Raw genomic sequence first — 17,743 nt, forward strand, 5'->3', positions numbered from 1 at the left:
GTTTTTAGTTTTTGTAGTGCTGAGACTGAATCCAGGGCCTCGTGGGCTCTGGGCAAGCACTGTCCTATTGAGCTACATCCTACATCCCCAAACCCAATTTATGTTTTTGTATACTTTCCAAGAACTTATTTTGTTCTATGTTGATATGTAAAATTTACCTTTAGGTTTCCAAACAACTTGAGTGCAGGTGTTGGATCTAGTAACAGATTATTATTTTCTTTAAGGATTGGTGTCCTACTATCTATTCTCTAACCTTCTTGCTTAGCACTGAAGTGAACTTTAATGTTTCTAGAACAGAGACTTCCCAGATTTTTTTGAACACACCTCAAAATAAACACATTTTCAATAGGATGGATGCACACACACCTGAAACCAATATTCCTGGGCTTATACTTATTACTCTTACTCACATGAAGCATACTCCACTTTTTTTGTTCTACACTATTTCATTTCATTGAAAACATTTAAAAAACTTTCAGTTAGAATATAGAAAGATTTGAAAGACTTTTGCTCCCATAGTAACAAAAACATAGACAAAATAAAAATAATATATTTCTCTGGAGCCAGTGAATAGCAGTGGACACAATTCCAAAGTAAAATGAGCCCTTCAAAAGTGGGCTGAGAGCCACAAAAACTCTTATACCTGGAGACTTATACATGGTCTGGATACAAATAGCCCTGACATATTCGGGAAGTTCAGTAAAGCCTTAATTAACAGTGTCAACTGTGGGAATCGGAATGTGGATTGGAATCTGGAAAAATTCCAAGTATAAAACCAACTGGCCCAAGAATTGTCTTCTGAGTCACCCTTCTCTCAGTTTTTGCTAAGAAAGCAGCATTGCAGGAGGACATGAAGAGATTCCATAGACCCATGTATTTGTGCAGTGGTGCCTCGTCAGAGTTGAATAGGGTCAATCATAAATATTTGAAACTGTAACTGAGCTCTTTCCTGCCAAACACTGACAAGATTTAAAAGCAGTCACTCAAGAGGTTAGAGATTTGACTAATTGCAGGAAAATTCCTTGTAATAAGTCCTGTCACCCAAACTTAGCTCCACTTGACTAAGGAGAAAGCTGAATGATCAGCCCTTCAATCTAATTGCCAGAGGAAAGGCTTGAAGTCTTAGGAATAAGTAAAACAAATAAATGAAAAGTGCACCTTATACTCTATTGGTCTTTTTTGGACAGTGTTAAGAATATAGTTTAAAATTACAAGACAGTGTAGCTCTGTGGTAGAATGTGTGTCAAGCCTTGGATTCAATCCCTATCACCAAATAAAATAAAATCACAAGACAAAAGAAGAAACAGAAAAATGTGAACCATAAAAAAAGAGGAAATGGAGTCATTATAAGGAAACATGAAGTTAAATAACTAGGACTTTAAGATGATTATAAATATATTAAATATCATCATTAATAAGTGAATAATCAAGATTTACAGACAAGAAAACTGAAATCCAGAAAGAAGAAGTGACTTTCTTAGGTCACACAGCTAATGAGTTGCAAGATTATGACTAAACTCTGTTTCCTCTGATTTTTAGGCCACTACTCTTTGGGGAACCGTGTAGCATATTGAGTGGAAAAAGCAAATGGAGTAATCATATTCAGATCTGAATCCCAGCTCCACTAGCTATTGGGACCTTGAACTATTTGGGAAAGTCATTTATCTCCATCTTTCAGATGAAAAATATGTCAAAAAGGGATTATTACCTACTTTATGTGGTTGAGGGAGGGTTGTACTCTTTGTTAAAGTACCTTGCGTATTATAGAGAAGTTCTCTTCTCCTCTGTCTACTGTATTATGCTGCCCTCCTCTTTTTTAATCAGTGGAGAATTTTTTGGAAAGGCCATTTTTCCCAGAGAAGGGTATCTCATCTCTTTCCTGAAATCAGTCATCCTTATGACACCAAGAATAATTCTGTTTCCATTGGACTATGTTCCTTCTAGTAGCTAAGTAGATTGGAATCCTTTTGGCAACTATTATTTGTTTCTCAAATGAACAATCATTTTGGCACTAAACATGAAATTGGTATTGTAGAAATAGGCATTTGCACCTAATTTCCCTCTTTCCCAGGACAAAAAGAGCTGAAATCTCAGGGTAAAACGGCAATGAATAGCATACATAAGATTCCTTCGGGGTTGAATGTATTTCTAAGAAAGAAATTTTTGATTATTCAGATGTTTAAGAATATAGTTTTGGTAGGATATAGCTCAGTGGTAGAGTTTGGGCTTAGCATGTGAGAAGCCCTAGGTTTAACCCCCAGCACCTAAAAAGAAAAGAAAAGAAAATGAAATAATATGGTTGTGTGACAATTTATTTTAGAAGTATTTTGGATTTCTTCATCAAAATCTGTTCAGAGGAAGCTAATACTGGTTCTATAGAATCTTTGCTTGAATATAGTGATTTTTTGTTTAGAGTAATTAGCAAACTTTATTCAGCATACATTCACTTCTTCCAAATGTTATTCTGAAATTCTTCATAAATATAGGGCCTTGTTAATAAGTTCAGAGCTTCCTTTTCCTCGCTCCCAAAGCAGAAAGCCTAATGTGAAAATTAAAAATATGATTGTTTTATGAAAGTTAGTCAAATTCTCTCCAAAGTGAAATTCACCATATTTGGATTTTGCTTATTGCAGTAATGCATTTATTAATACTGTTCAATTCAGTGATTCCCATTTTATTATTAAGGATACAGAAGACCAGTACTGATTACTTTGAGGTACAGTAACTTCAACAAAAGTGGCCATTTGGTTGGGCTAGGGATATAACTCAGTTGGTAGACTGCTTGCCTCGCATGCACAAGGCCATGGGCACCACCAAAAATAAACAAGAAAAAAAAAAAAAACTGGGCCATTTGTTTTTAAATTTGATACTGGCAGTGTTTTCCCTTAGAACACTCATATTCAAGAAATTAAATCCTATTGCTGTTTTTTTTTTTTTTTTTTTTTCCCCTAGGAAACAATCAGAGAACTCAATGGTTCTGACTCTGGCAGAGGAAGAACAAACCATAGTTACTGTCATTTTTAATACCAGCTTTAAAGTAAAAGAAAAACCTTGGCATTTTTAACCTTAGTAATAACATTTATCTTTGAGCTTATGTATGTTCACCTATAAATATGTGCATAAAAATATATATTGAAGTTATTATGAAGAGGAAAAGAGGCATATTAACTGAAACTGCTTTATAACTGACAATACTGTGCAAATTAAGAATGAAGTAAATAACATATTTTAAATATTTTTAAAAGTCAGAATGAATGCCTCAGGCTTGGTGATGCCTGATAGTAACCCCAGTGTCTCGGGAGGCTAAGGCAGGAAGATTCCAAGTTCCAGAACAGCCCAGGCAATTTAGTGAGATTCTGTCTCAAAATAAAAATTTAAAAAAGGGGTAGGGATAGAGCTCAGTGGTAGAGCATCCCTGGGTTCAACCCCCAGAATTGGGGGAAAAAAAATCAGGATGATTTTTCTCATTCATATTAAAAGTAAAAATTTCAAGACAATATTATTTTATCCTTCATCATTTTTTTCACTTTTGAAATTAGCACTTTTGTGATATAATTTCATACAGTGAAGTGCATCCATTTGAAGAGTATTGTCAATGAATTTTGGCAATTGTGTTTACTTACATAACTACCACTTCTACAGCTTATATTTCATCACCTTAGAAAGTTTCCTCATACTCTTTTGTAGTTAATTCTCACCTGCTGGTCCTGTGCAACTGGTCAAACTTTCTTTCATTAAATGTGATTTTATGTCATCTAGAGTTTCATATAAGCTGGATCATGAAATATGCACTCTTTTGTTTCTCCGTGTTTTTAAAACATATCCATGTTATCATGCATATATCTTTAATTTATTCCTTTTTATTGCTGAGTAATATTCCATTGTATAAATATATCATGGTTTGTTTATGCATACATCTGTTGATGACCTTTGGGTTATTTCTAGTTTACAAATATGAATAAAGCTATGAATATTCATGTAAAGGTATTTATAAGAACATGTTTTCCTTTCATGTATAATATTAATGAAATTGCTATGTTATATGGCAGTCATGTTTACTTTTAAAAGAAACTACTGAGTGGATGTGGCATTGCAAGTCTGTAATCCCAGCTACTTGGGAGGCTGAGGCAGGAGGATCACAAGTTCAGGTCTACCTGGACAACTTAGTGAAACCCTGTATCAAAGAAAAAAATAATAAAAGGTCAGGGAAAGTAGCTTAATGGGAGAAGCACTTGTCTACCGTGTTTGAGGACCTGGGTTTCATCCTTAGTCCTACAAAACAAAAAAAAAACCAAAACCAAAAACACCCTGACAAACTATTTTCTAAAGTAGTTGGGCTCTGATTTAAGACAGCCGATTCATAATGGGAAGGGGAGCATGGGAGGATGAGATGAACTCTAGATCTGGCAAAGGGGGAAAGGGAAGGGCGGGAGGGGAAGGGAGAGAGCACAGTGGTAGGAAAGATGGTGGAATGAGATGGACATCATTACCTTAGTACATGTATGAAGACATGAATGGTGTGACTCTACTTTGTATACAACCAGAGACATGAAAAATGTGCTCTAGATGAGTATTATGAATTATAATGCATTCTGCTGCATATATAACAAATTAAAATTAAAAAATGAAAAAAAAATAAAGTAGTTGGGTACCATATTGCATCCAGTGATGTTTGAATTCCAGATGCTTCAGTACTTTGTATTATCATTTTTTTAAGTTTTAGCCATTCTAGTGGGTGTGTAGTGATATCTCATGTTTTAATGTTCATTTCTTTCATGACTAATAATGGTGTGCATGTTTTTTTGAAAAAGATAATTTTTTAATGATGTAGAAGTTGTCATGGAATTCTATATCAAAGTGGACTTTGAAGATATTTACATTTTATCCTGATGTCAAATCACTTTGAGCTACACAAAGAAATGTTAATGGGATATGTAAAACTAGTCTTCTCTGCATTCTTTTTCTTATTGATAAAGTTTTAAAGTAACATACAACAGACTAACAAGTGTCTTTTGGACTTTGGTAGGAACAGGTTTTAATTTGACAATTTGCTTTGTTTTATAACTTTTCATATTTTGGCAAACTAGGCTTTGACTGTAGGTGTAGTGTATTCAGAGAGCTCTCTAACCACCACTACTTTTAAATAATTTCTTTCTTTCTTTCTGCCTTTTTTTTTTTTTTTTTTTTTTGTTTTTGATGGTGCTGGAGATTGAACCCAGGGCCTTATGCATGGGAGGCAAGCATTCATTCTACCAAATGAGCTGTATCCCCAGCCCTTAAAATAGTTTTATTATCCCCAAAAGAAATTTGAAAGCCTGGGCCCCATGGTAGTGACTGTCCAATTTGACATTCCTGTCAGCAGTGAACCATGGTTCTCATTTCTCCACCTGCTCATTAACACTTATCATTATCTTTCTGTCTTAGCCATCCTGGTAGGTATGGTGTTCATCTTTTCATGTGTTTTATCGTGCTTATTGGCTACTCGTAATTCTTTTGTAAAGTATCCCGCTCACACCTTACTCATATTTTAATTGTGGTGTTTGACTTATGCAGTCATAATAATTAATACAATCTGGATTTAATATTAATATATCTGGATATATTAATATATTTCTAGATAAGTCATTGTCAAATATATATCTACATATATAGCTATATAGTAGCTATATATATGTATACATTATATATATACATACAAAATATTTTCTCCCAGTCTTTGACTTTCCATTTCATTTTTAAACCAACATCTTTAGATGCAAAATGGGTTTTAATTTTGATGAAGTACAGTTTATCAATTATTTTTTCTTTATCATCAGACATGTTTTATTTTATAGCTGGGTGTGGTGGCACAGTGTTGTGGGAGGCTGAGGTAGGAGGATTGCAAGTTCAAGGCCAGCCTCATCAAATTAGCAAGGCCCTAAGCAACTTAGTGAGACACTGTCTCAAAATAAAGTATAAAAAGGGCTGGGGGTGTGGCTCCCTGGTTAAGTGCCCCTGGGTTCAATCGCAGGTACCAGTTTGTGTGTGTGTGTCCCCAATACCAGAAGTCTTTTTCTTCCTTAAAGTAATAAAGATTTTTTTTTCCTATTTTTTCTCCCAGAAAATCTGTAGTTTTAGTTCTTAATATTTAGGATTATGATCTACATTAAGTTAATTTTTGTAAATGGTGTGGGTAATGGTGGACTTCATTTTTTTCATATGGATATCCATTTGTTCCAGTGCCATATTGAAAAGATTATTCTTTCCCCAGCTTTGTGGGAATCAATTGACTGTATAACTGTGGGTCTGTTTCTGAACTCGGTGCTCTTCTACTGATCCATTTGTCTATTCTATCACAAAAATATGTTGTTGTGATTACTGTAGCTTTATGTGTTGTAGTCAGGTAGTATATGCCCTCTAACGTTATTCTTCTTTTTGAAGAATCCTTTGTATTTTCATTTAAATTTGAAAATCAACTTATTGATCTCTACAATAAAGCCTGCTATGATTTTCATTGGAATTATGTTGCATCTATAGATCAATTTTGAGAGAATTTGATATCTTTTTTTTTTTTAGTATTTATTTTTCAGTTTTCGGTGGACACAACATCTTTATTTTTATGTGGTGCTAAGGATCGAACCCAGTGCCCCACGCAAGCCAGGCGAGCGAGTTACCACTTGAGCCACATTCCCATCCCAGAATTTGATATCTTAACAGAATGAAATCTTCTAGTTCGTTTATGTACAATATCTCTCTGTTTAGTTATTCTTTGATTTTTTTTCCTCAGCATTCATTGTACAAATCTTTACTCGTAAATATTTCATGGTTTTTATGCTACATGTTATTTCAGATTTTGTATTCTAATTATTCTTAGTGTGTAGAAGTACATTTAAATCTTGTATGTTAACTGTGTAACCTGAGAACTTGCTAAATGGAGTCTGGTAGTTTGTAATTGCTGGTGTTTCTACATGTCCAATCATTGTTTGCAAAAAAGGAAAGTTTTACTTCTTTTCTGATCCTTAATTTCCCTTGCCATATTGCATTGCATTTTCTTATATAATGTTAAATAAAAATAGTGAGGGAATGGGCTGAGGATGTAGCTCAGTGGTAAAGTGCTTGCCTCGTATGTGTGAGGCACTGGGTTCAGTCCCCAGCACCACATAAAAATAAATAAAGATACCGTGTATTCATCTACAATGAAATAAATATTTAAAAAAATAGTGAGAGAAGATGTCCTTGTCTTCTTTCCCGTTTTTAAATGAAATCACGTAATATATTAGCAGTGGTTTCTTAAACATCCTTTGTCAGATAGTGGAAATCCTCTTCTATTTCTGATTTGCTTTAGAGGTTTTTCTCTTCCCCTGCCCCCCAATCACAAATGAGTATGATTTTTTCAAATCCTTTTTCTGCATCCACTAAGATAATCAGGTAGGGTTTGTTTGGTTTTGGCACTGGGGATTTAACCCAGGGATGCTTTACCACTGAGCCACATCCCTAGACCTTTTAACTTTTTATTTTTGAGACAGGGTCTCACTAAATTTCTTAGGGCCTCTAAATTGCTGAGGCTGGTCTCAAACTTACAATATTTCTCCTCAACCTCCCAAGTCACTGGGATTACAGGCAGGTACCACCGTTCCCAGTTTAAAAGAGAATTAAACCATTGACTTTTTTTTTAAATTCAGTTATTTTTAGATGGAATGATGGCACTCAAATTTCCTTGTTGTCTATATATAGAAGAATATAATATTGAAAACAGTAATACATTTTATGCAGGATTAGCACTGGGAGTTTCTGTTTATAGTGAAATTTGTTGAGGCAATAGAGCATGCACCAGGGCCGTGGAGCCTCAATTCATGCATGGTTCTACCTCCTGTCACTTCCTCTTTGTGGGTTATCCACTACCTTCTCCAGCCTCCTGGCAGACCTGCACTTGCCTGATTTCGCCTTCTCTGTCTCCAACCTGCAGTCACTGTACCATGCAGCCTGGGTGTAGGAGGGTTGAAGTTGGTCACACATGCCCCTTAATGTCTCAGGTAGGGCATGACAGTGTCTGTCTGGCCCCATGATGGCAGCACCAAGGTGTATCCTGGGGTCAACCAGGTGGGGACTTTGGCTTTACAGAGGCTCCATCCCCTTTTCTAGACATCCAGACACTGAGCGTCACTTGGGCAGAGGTTCACAGATCTTGGAGGGCTTTTGTTCATCATAGGTTGGAACAGCAGGTCCATGGGATGGGGAGACAGACACCTGATTGAACTTCCTTGGACTCTGCCCCAGCCAGCACAATGGCATATTGATTTGGCAGCTGGCAGAAGGGGGACTTCAGTAGCCATTAGACCCAGCATAGGGCTGGGCTCCCATGTTCATATGAAGAATTGCACTCACCCCATAATTATCCCGAGGCCTGGGAACCTTCTCTTGGCTGGCTCCATGCCTGGGGATACTTTGTCTCTCTGTGAATATGGCTTTTGTTTGTTTCATCTGGCAACTGGAGGCAACCATCAGGATAAGCCAAATATTAATTACTTACTTTCACTGATTCTTCATACAAGTTAAATGCACTGATAGTTGCATTTAAAATGGGCATTGTGATATATATACATATATATACATATGTATATATAAATTGTAAAGTTCAGGCTAATAATATTTTTTTACAACATTAAATATCAAATAAAATATACACAATAAGTTGAAAGAGAGGTTGCAGAAGGAGGGAAAAAAAAGAAAGAAAAAAATAGAGGCACTTTCCCTGCCTTTTTAAAAAAAGCCTCACACTAGTAATTTGCACTTGGACCTGTGAATTGTCACTGTCCTAAGTGCAGGTCTGCTATTGACCGTTTCTCACAACTTTTGTTTGACTGAAAAAACTGATGAAAATTTATAAAAAGTGTGTTTATTTTACCTTCATTTTGAAGAATATGTTTAGAATTCTAGATTCAATGGTTTTTCCATCAGCACCTTAAAATGTTTACTTAGTTATCTGGCTTACTTTATTTTCCTTATGGGAAATTATGTGAGTGTGTATATGTATATTTTGTGTGTGTGGGTGTGTATGTGTGTGTGTGGTGCTGGCGATTGAACCCAGGGCCTTGTGCATGTGATGCAGGCACTCTACCAACTGAGCTATATCCCAGCCCTGAAATTATGCATATTTTACACTGGTTACTGTTTATTTAATTGTGTGTGTGTGTGCGCTCTAGGAAATGAACTCAGGGTCTTGTACATGTTAGACAAGCACTAAGCTATATCCCCAGAACCTTTTTTTTTTTTTTTTTTAAAGAGAGAGAGAGAGAGAAGAGAATTTTTTTTTTAATATTTATTTGTTAGTTATCGGCGGACACAACATCTTTGTTTGTATGTGGTGCTGAGGACCGAACCCGGGCCGCACGCATGCCAGGCGAGCGCGCTACCGCTTGAGCCACATCCCCAGCTCCCCAGAACCTTTTTTAAATGATTTTATTTTGAGACAGGGATTCGCTAACTTATCCAGATTAACCTCAGAAACTTGCATCCTACCTTCTTCAGACTTCTGAGTATCCTCTGGCCACTTCTAAAAAAATTTCTTTCTATCACTGTTTTTTAGCACTTTATTTATGATTTGCCTTGTGGCTCTCTTTGTGGTTATCTCATTTGGGGTTTGTTGAGTCTCTTGAATCTCAAGAGTTTAGAGTTTTCATCAAATTAGAACAATTTCATGCATTATTACTTGAAATATTTAGGTTTTTAATTAACATTTATTTTTCAGTTGTAGGTGGACACAATACCTTTATTTTTTAAAATTTATTTTTATGTGGTGTTGAGGATTGAACCCAGTGCTCTCACACATGCTAGGCAAGCACTCTACCTCTGAACCACAACCCCAGCCCCAAAATATTTAGTTTTTATTCCCTCCTCTTCATTTCTGGGACTCCAGTTATATGTAAGGTAAATCACTGGATATTGTTTCAATGAGGTTTGGGTTTTTTTGTTGTTTGTTTGTTTGTTTTTGTTTTGTTTTGTTTTAGCCTTTCTGTGTTTCAGAAGGTTTTTTTTTTTTTTTTTTTTTTTAATAGTTGCTGTTGTTACTTGTTCAACTTCACTGGTCATTTCTTCTGAAATATCTAAAAAATTGATCATTCAACCCATGTAATGAATTTTTCATTTATTGTCTTTTTAAAATGACTTCCATGGGCTGGGGATGTGGCTCAAGCGGTAGCGCGCTTGCCTGGCATGTGTGCGGCCCGGGTTTGATCCTCAGCACCACATACAAACAAAGATGTTGTGTCCGCCGATAACTAAAAAATAAATTTTAAAATTCTCTCTCTCTAAAAAAAAGAGAGGGCTGAACTCACCCTTTAAAAAAAAAAAAAAAAAAAAAGACTTCCATTTTTCTCTTCACTATGCCGTGCTTTCTTTTTAAATTTATGAATATATTTATAACAGCCAACTTGAAGTTCTTTTCTGCTGACTCCCTCTTGTCTTTCATTTTTTATTGTATTTCTGTTGACTGATTTTTCTGCTGGTTTGGGTCTCATTTTCTTAGCATGTTTAGTAATTTTGATTGAATGCTGGTTTTATAAAGGTTACTTTGCTGCATGTCTGAATGTTGCTCTCTTCATATAAAAATTATTGAGTTTGGATTTTGTGAGAACTTACTTATGAGTCAGCTTAATTCTTGTTAGGGTGGCTCTGAATTAGGCTTTTCTGGTTTAGTCCTACTGGTAAGTCATAACTTCCTGGCATCTCTACTGAGTTATCTGTATGTTTGAGGTCATTGCTCTGCTGTTGAAATTTGATTATTTCCCACAACTGTGGGAACTCTGGGTATTGGTTCCCACGTACTTATTCTTTTCCCATCTGTTGTTTATTGTCTGGTCTTAAGTAGTAGTACCCTATGCATAGCACCTTAGTGTTTGGCCCCAGGTTTCAGGGGATCCTGTGTAAATTTCTGAAACTTTTTCTCTGTGCTAATCCTTCCTTTCTGATAATCTGCCTCGAAAATGAAAATTCTATCTCTTTCAGTCTCTCCAAACTCAAATCTCTTCATCCTCAATTTAGCAAGGTTGCTGTGTACTGTTTGGGTTCCCCTCTCAATCCTGCTTTGTGGATTTTCCAAGGAGAAAGCTAGAGTCTGTCTCATTTGTCTCCCTTCTTTCAGGGACTACAGCTCTGTGATGTTGGTTATGTAGGATAGGAAAACATTTGTTATATATATTTGTCCAGTTTTGTAGTTATTTATGTGGGGAAGTCTAGTCTAGTTTCTAGTTCAGTTATTCTGTTTTGGCCAGAAGTGAGTGTCTTTCTGGTCCCTTTCATTAGTTTTCTTTTACTTGAGGTTAAAATTTACATACTGTGAAATTAATCATTTTGCTCCTTCATTTTGTAAATCAGCTTTGAGAATGTTCCAAATTCTTCTCAATTCTTATATCAGGTACTTATGTCTAATCAAATAAAATATTTTGAAAGGTTTGGAGAAACTTGACTTGAGTCAGTGAAAAGTTCTCCAAGAGAACTTCATTTATGTGAATGGATTTAGATTGGTTACTTTTACTATAGTAAAAACAAAATCCTAAATGTGATAGGTTGTTATAGATTATATTTTAAACTGGCAAACACTTGATGTATTTCTTAGATGAAAGTAAATACCCAGAAGAGCAATAGAAAATAAAAACAAAGGAACATGATTTAGAATCACCACCTGGGCGTGGTGGTGTACATCTATAATCCCAGCTACTTGGGAGGCTAGGCGGGAGGATCACAAATTCAAGACCTGCTGGGCAACTTAGTGAGACTCTGTCTCAAAATAAAAAATATAAAGGTCTGGGGATGTAGCTCAGTGGTAGAGTACCCCTGGGTTCAATCCCTAGGACTGTGGGGGATCACCTTCAAGCATTTTGTTTTATTATACTTTTAAAAAGCATGCTTGGGTTGGGGATGTAGCTCAGCTTTAGAGTGCTTGCCTATCATGCAAACAAACAAGAAACTTGTTGCACTTGATTTTTCTTATTTATACTTCTTCTGTTCTCTTGAGAAACTGAATGACTTCTACCTGCTCTTCTGTGGAGATTATCCATTGTAGTTACCTGTGCTCTTTTTTGTGTGTCCTGCTTGATTTAGTAGTCTGGAGAAGTCTTTGACTCATTTTGTGCTATTAAGAAAAGAAACAAAACGTTTCTTAAAAGAGTTGATTTTTGCAACCTCTGTTTCAGTTAGCACTATTGAAGCAAGGGTGAAAAAGCAATCTGCAGGGACACATGTACATATGAATAAGTTAGCTAAATTTAGGAAGTTTTCAAATGATGAAGCTTGGGAGAGAGGTGGCACTTGAAAATTAGGCCAGCACTTAGGGGTAGAAAGTCTATCAATAGTGGCTGTCAAGACAAAAAACTGGCAGGGCCTGGGGAAGAAGTGCTAGGAAGCAAGGTGGCTCAGAACATGAGAGGGGTCTGAAGCAACTTTTATTTAACAAGTGGTTTTTATGTATTTATTTATTTTTTGGTGGGACCATATCACAACTTGTGTGTGAGGATTTGTGTGTTATATTATAAAGGGAATAAATTTAATTTGGCAAAAATTAGAACTATAAAATCAGTTATAAAGACAGATTTTCCATGTTTAAATGCAGTCATAGATGTAGTTAATACGCATTAACACTTTTTTATATTTGAAATAGTTTATTCATTTTTTGAAAGTTGCAAGGAGTTAGTACATACATTAAGTGTAAGTAGGCCTTCTCTGTAATACCTGCAGATGAGAGGAGTGGCTTATGCTGCTGTGCTACTCTATTGCCACTAAAACATTATCAGTTCATACACAGCATTTATACTTGTGTTTGAATTCCATAGATTTAGCCATTTGTTACCAGCAATTTTCAAGTTAAAAAAAAAATGTTGTATAACCCTGACAATCTTCATGGGTTTTTTTTTTCCCCCTCAGTTTGACCTATTGACACTTACAGCATGTTGACCATGGAAAAATAAAGAAAAGGTTAACAAGGATAGGAACCTCAAGGCTTACAGGAGCCAGAGATAACAACTCCTATCTGGTCATTAGTGAAGAAAACATGAGTCTTAAAGACACCTTGAAATCCTTAGGAATCCCCTATAAGCATTAGAAACAAGAAAAGGATTTTGGGAGTTTTAATAGATAGGATTTTCACATTCTATGCATTACTTTTATTAGGAGTTCTGTGGGATTTCATATTGTTTGTTATGGTTTTCCTTGTCTGCATGAGTTTAATTTAAGGGTTTTTAAAAAAATATTTTAGTTGTTAGTAGACCTTAATTTTATTTATTTTTTGATGTGTGGTGCTGAGAATCGAACCCAGTGCCTCACACATGCTAGGCAAGCGCTCTGCCACTGAGCCACAGCCCAGCGACTAATTTAAGGTTTTTGAGAATGATTTTCTTTGCATAGGTCATCCCCAAAGTTTATTTGCTGGCAAGGCTGGTTTTCCTACCAACTGTGGGAATGGTTTAAGTGAAAGTTGATTGAGGTCCTGAAGAGCAGCTGTTGTGCCAAGAATAAAAGTGTGTGTGTGTGTGTGTTGTGTTTGTATCAGTTTTGGTCAGCTGGACGGACAGAGCTGGGCGAAGATATTTTCCTGCCTGTTAATCAAGGCCACACAGACAGAGCTCAAGGAAGGATGACTCCTACCTCAGGAAGTTTTGAGTCAATTGCTATATATAACTAGCATACAGTAGAACTTGAGAGCAGGTCTTTGTGCAGTTGGTAGGAAAAGTTTTCTGCCAAGTTTTACATTTGAGGAAACAGTTTATGGGCCTGACTGAGTGAAACCTCTTTACAGAAGGAAAGAACATGACAGTGACTGTAAGTATTTTTGCTGATTTCATTCAAGGGTGTGGTGGCAGAGGTGGGAAGTTCAGTCAGTGACAAAATAGGTTATTATATTTTAAAAGAATGATAGTTCATGGCACCTTGGATTCTCTTTCGCATTGTCTGTATGGAATCCTGTGCTGCTAATAGTAAAATTGATATAAGCATATATGATTGACTGACATTATCTATCAACGTAAGGAAGGAAGAATAAATTAATTATTTGGTGTGTTTATAAACTAACTGGCTCTTGCTTTGGATGTATACATAAACTTTTTTGTTCCTTGATGTATCTTTGTATATGTGTCCTTTTTATAATAGTCCAGTTGTCCTTGTTTCATTAAGAGAGGGTTCATAATGAATTGATTTATTGTAAAATAATATTGTATACCTCTGTGTAACCTCTTTGTTTTTTTATATCTTCATTTATTTTTATGGGAATCGAACCCAGTGCCTCACACATGCGAGGCAAGCACTCTACCACTGAGCTACAACCCCAACCCTGTGTGTGTGTGTGTGTGTGTGTGTGTGTGTGTAATCTCTTATAAAATCTCATTGTATTTAACTTCAGGAAATTAAATATGCCTGATTATAAAGACTGACAACTTGAGAAATACCACAAGTAATGCTTTCTCAGTATTAGGTCACCATATCTGGAATACCTTCATGAAGTTGAATTGTAAGCACATTTTTACATTTGTTATGTAAGTGAATTATTTAGTGATAAGGTGGGCAATGTTTTAGTGGGATTTAAATCAGGAAATTATTAAACTGTGTTAACATATTCTTGTCTCATTTTAATAGGAATATTCAAGATAGAATTGTAGCCATTTTCAATGAAGATCAGTGATCAAAATTGTTCTTTTTAAAGAGACGTTTTCAAGTGCAACATGAAAGAAAAATATTGGAATCACTTTGATTTTGACAGTATAAAGAATATAATATTTCATGGTTATTTGTGATGGAAGCTTTGTAAGATTCATCACTTGTCATGCACCCAACTGGGAACATGGATGTTGGTTTTTCTCGTTCCACTGTTCAGACACTGTCAAGAAGCCACTGCAAAAACATAAAACAAAAAATTTCTCAGTGGGAAGGAAGGACTAATGGTATATCTAATCCAGCCAAATGGCGTCCTAAAGACTTTGGAGTGAGATATAATAATTGTCACCAACAGATTCTTCCTAAGAAAAATTGTGTTCCTGAAGGTCAAAGCAAAAAGTTGGGTCTAACCAACTTTCAAAATGTAGGTTTAGATACGAATGAAAATGCCAAAAGCCACCATCAAAATGGGGATGAAAGTGAGAATCAGGAATATGATGACACACGCTGCTTTAAAAATGAATCGGAATCCAACTGGGTATGTTCTAGGGTCAAACAGATTGAAAACTGGAAAGAACTTGTTTTGGATCCAGAGACTTCATTACCTCCAGGAAATTTCTATACCTCACAGATATTGTGGAAAAAACTAGAAGCAATTCCCCCAGATAAAGTCTTAAATTTGACTTTAGAACATTGTGACTCTTCAGAAAAAGAATTGAATTTCAGAGTTCTGGATAGTTCATATGGAATAACCAAGAGCTTAGAAAATATTTACTCTGAACCTGAGGGGCAAGAATGTGGACCTTCTATAAATCCTTTGCCAAAACCTCGTAGGACATTCAGATATTTATCTGAATCTGGTGTTATGCCGTGTAAAGAAAGAAACTGTGACAAAAAATACTGTGAAAATAATTCTTGTGCAGAATCTTCTTTGGCTTCTTCTCAGGAACCTGAACCAAAGAAATATGGTGGAAAAATCAGAGGTAGATCTAAAAGGTATGTATTTAGCCTATAGATAATGATTTGTAAATATTTTCCTTTTAGAATTATTGAGCTTTTTCCCCCTTTTAAACCAATTTCCATTTTCCAGCTTAGGTTATGTCACTGATTTCAGTGTACCAATATTGATTAACATGAAAGGAAAATAAGAAGGCAAAGTAGGAGGCTAGGTAATATCTAAGACAATCTGCTGACATAAGAGCATCAGAAAACCTTCCGATTTGTATCTTTAAGAATTTGTAGGGTGGTATATGCCTGTAATCCCAGCTACTCAGGAGGCTGAGACAGGAGGATCACATAGTTAGAAGCCAGGCTGGACAATTTAGCAAGACCCTGTCCCACAATAAAATTAAAAAGCACCAAGGGTGTAGCTCAGTTGTAGAGCATTTGTCTAGCATGTGTGAGGCCCTGTAGGGGGATAGTAGGTAGAACTCAGTGGTAGAGTGCTTGATTTAATTCCTAGTACACCAAAAAGAAAAAAAAGGAAAGCAAAAGAATTGTAGGAAAGCAAGTATGTTTTTGTACTTCATTTAGGGCATGCTGGCCTTAGCCCCACTTTTAATTAGGGAGTGAACTTAATAAGAGAACCTAAAAGAGAACATGAATATGATTGGTTAAATCCTCCAATTTTCTCATGTGCAGAGGGCACCAGGCTAGTTTATTATTCTTAAATCTCTGATAAAAACACCTTTGTAATTTTGCACACAAGTCCTTTACTTACCAATTTCTGTCTACCCATACCAATTTAAAGAAGATAAGAGTTTTGAAAGATATGACTTTAAATAAAATGTATCTCCTTCCTTAAGGAAATCCTTTGAATTTGAGGATATTCAGCACTTTCGAAATCGGAACTCACAGAAGATCCATGAAGAACTTGGAAGAAATTCTGGTTCAGCACTTTATTACACGCAGTCTGAGGATAATATCTATGAGGATATCTTATGTAGGTGTCCACAGCTTTTCAATTAAATTTAATAAGCATGTATTTGGTGATGTCCTTAACTGTAGGATAGTATTTTCTTTTATAATCAAACATATCTCCTTCTAGGTTTGTCTTTGTAATATGGAGCCTTTAGTGTATAAATTGTTTTATTCTTGAATGATTTTTATATCTAGTGTAATAGACTGCTCAGTTCAGAAGTAATGTTTACAGTATAATATTTTGAGAAGTTGTTTAGATTGGTTGAACACCCAAGGGGTTTATAAACTAAAGGGCCATTGATCTTGAGACTGTATCCCTTTTATTTTTATTTCTTTTGCTAGCTGCAGTCCCTTTGTTTCCACTTAATTATGTTCCTCTAAGCAATTTTTTTCGTTATTTTTTCAAGATCCCACCAAAGAAAACCCATATGAAGATATACCAGTGCAGCCTTTACCCATGTGGAGATCGCCTTCATCATGGAAGCTACCACCCCCTAAAAGTGCTTTCAGAGCACCCAAGGTACAACCAAAAAATCACAGAAAATATTAGACTCTCACTTAGAATTTCTACAGAAAAGTTAAAATGGTTTATTTGAGGTCAAAACTAAGAGACACTGACACGTTTTGTTGGTGATGGTGGTATTTTTTTTTTTTTTTAAGTATAAAGGTTTATTTTTTTTTCCTTTGTCTTCTTGGTTTGGTTGTTATTATGTTAGCACTTGTGAAAAAAAAAATGAATATGCCATTGTGGTGTTGCACACCTGTATTCCCAGCTACTCAGGAGACTGAGGCAGGAGGATTCCAAGTTTTAGGCCAGCCTCAGCAATTTAGCAAGACCCTGTCTCAAAATTAAAAATTAACAACTAGGGATATAGCTCAGGAGTTGAACACCTCTGGGTTCAATCCCTAGTATTAAAGGAAAAAACAAACAAACAACAACAACAACAACAAAAAAAAAAAAACCAAAAAGCAAAACCTAACAAGAATATGAGTGCCTTTAGATGGGCCACAAACTTTTCAGCTCACTGTTATTCCTACAACTCCCTATTAGTCTCACATCCGCCTGTGACCTAAATTAACTGTGTGATGCCTGAAAGCATTTGAGACCCATGACTCAGTGAAAACTAAGAGCTTTGTTCTCTGGGTTTTTGATTACAGTGGAACAGGAGAAATGTCGGATTAGAAACCCCAGGAGCCATTTTGC

General features: G+C 35.8%; 1 protein-coding gene across 2 annotated transcripts in view; it reads left to right on the plus strand.

Annotated features, from left to right (window-relative positions):
- Window positions 1-17,743, plus strand: part of Dennd2c (DENN domain containing 2C) — a 79,483-nt gene that overhangs the window by 25,933 nt on the left and 35,807 nt on the right. For both annotated transcript variants that reach the window (XM_076862897.1, XM_076862898.1), the window contains exons 2-4: window positions 14,602-15,615; window positions 16,425-16,561; window positions 16,947-17,059. In XM_076862897.1, coding sequence (XP_076719012.1) covers window positions 14,789-15,615; window positions 16,425-16,561; window positions 16,947-17,059 — 1,077 coding nt within the window. In that variant the 5' untranslated portion in view covers window positions 14,602-14,788. The remainder of the gene's footprint in view (window positions 1-14,601; window positions 15,616-16,424; window positions 16,562-16,946; window positions 17,060-17,743) is intronic.

This window comes from Callospermophilus lateralis, chromosome 7 (assembly GCF_048772815.1).
Source record: "Callospermophilus lateralis isolate mCalLat2 chromosome 7, mCalLat2.hap1, whole genome shotgun sequence".
In the NCBI taxonomy this organism is placed as follows: Eukaryota; Metazoa; Chordata; class Mammalia; order Rodentia; family Sciuridae; genus Callospermophilus; species Callospermophilus lateralis.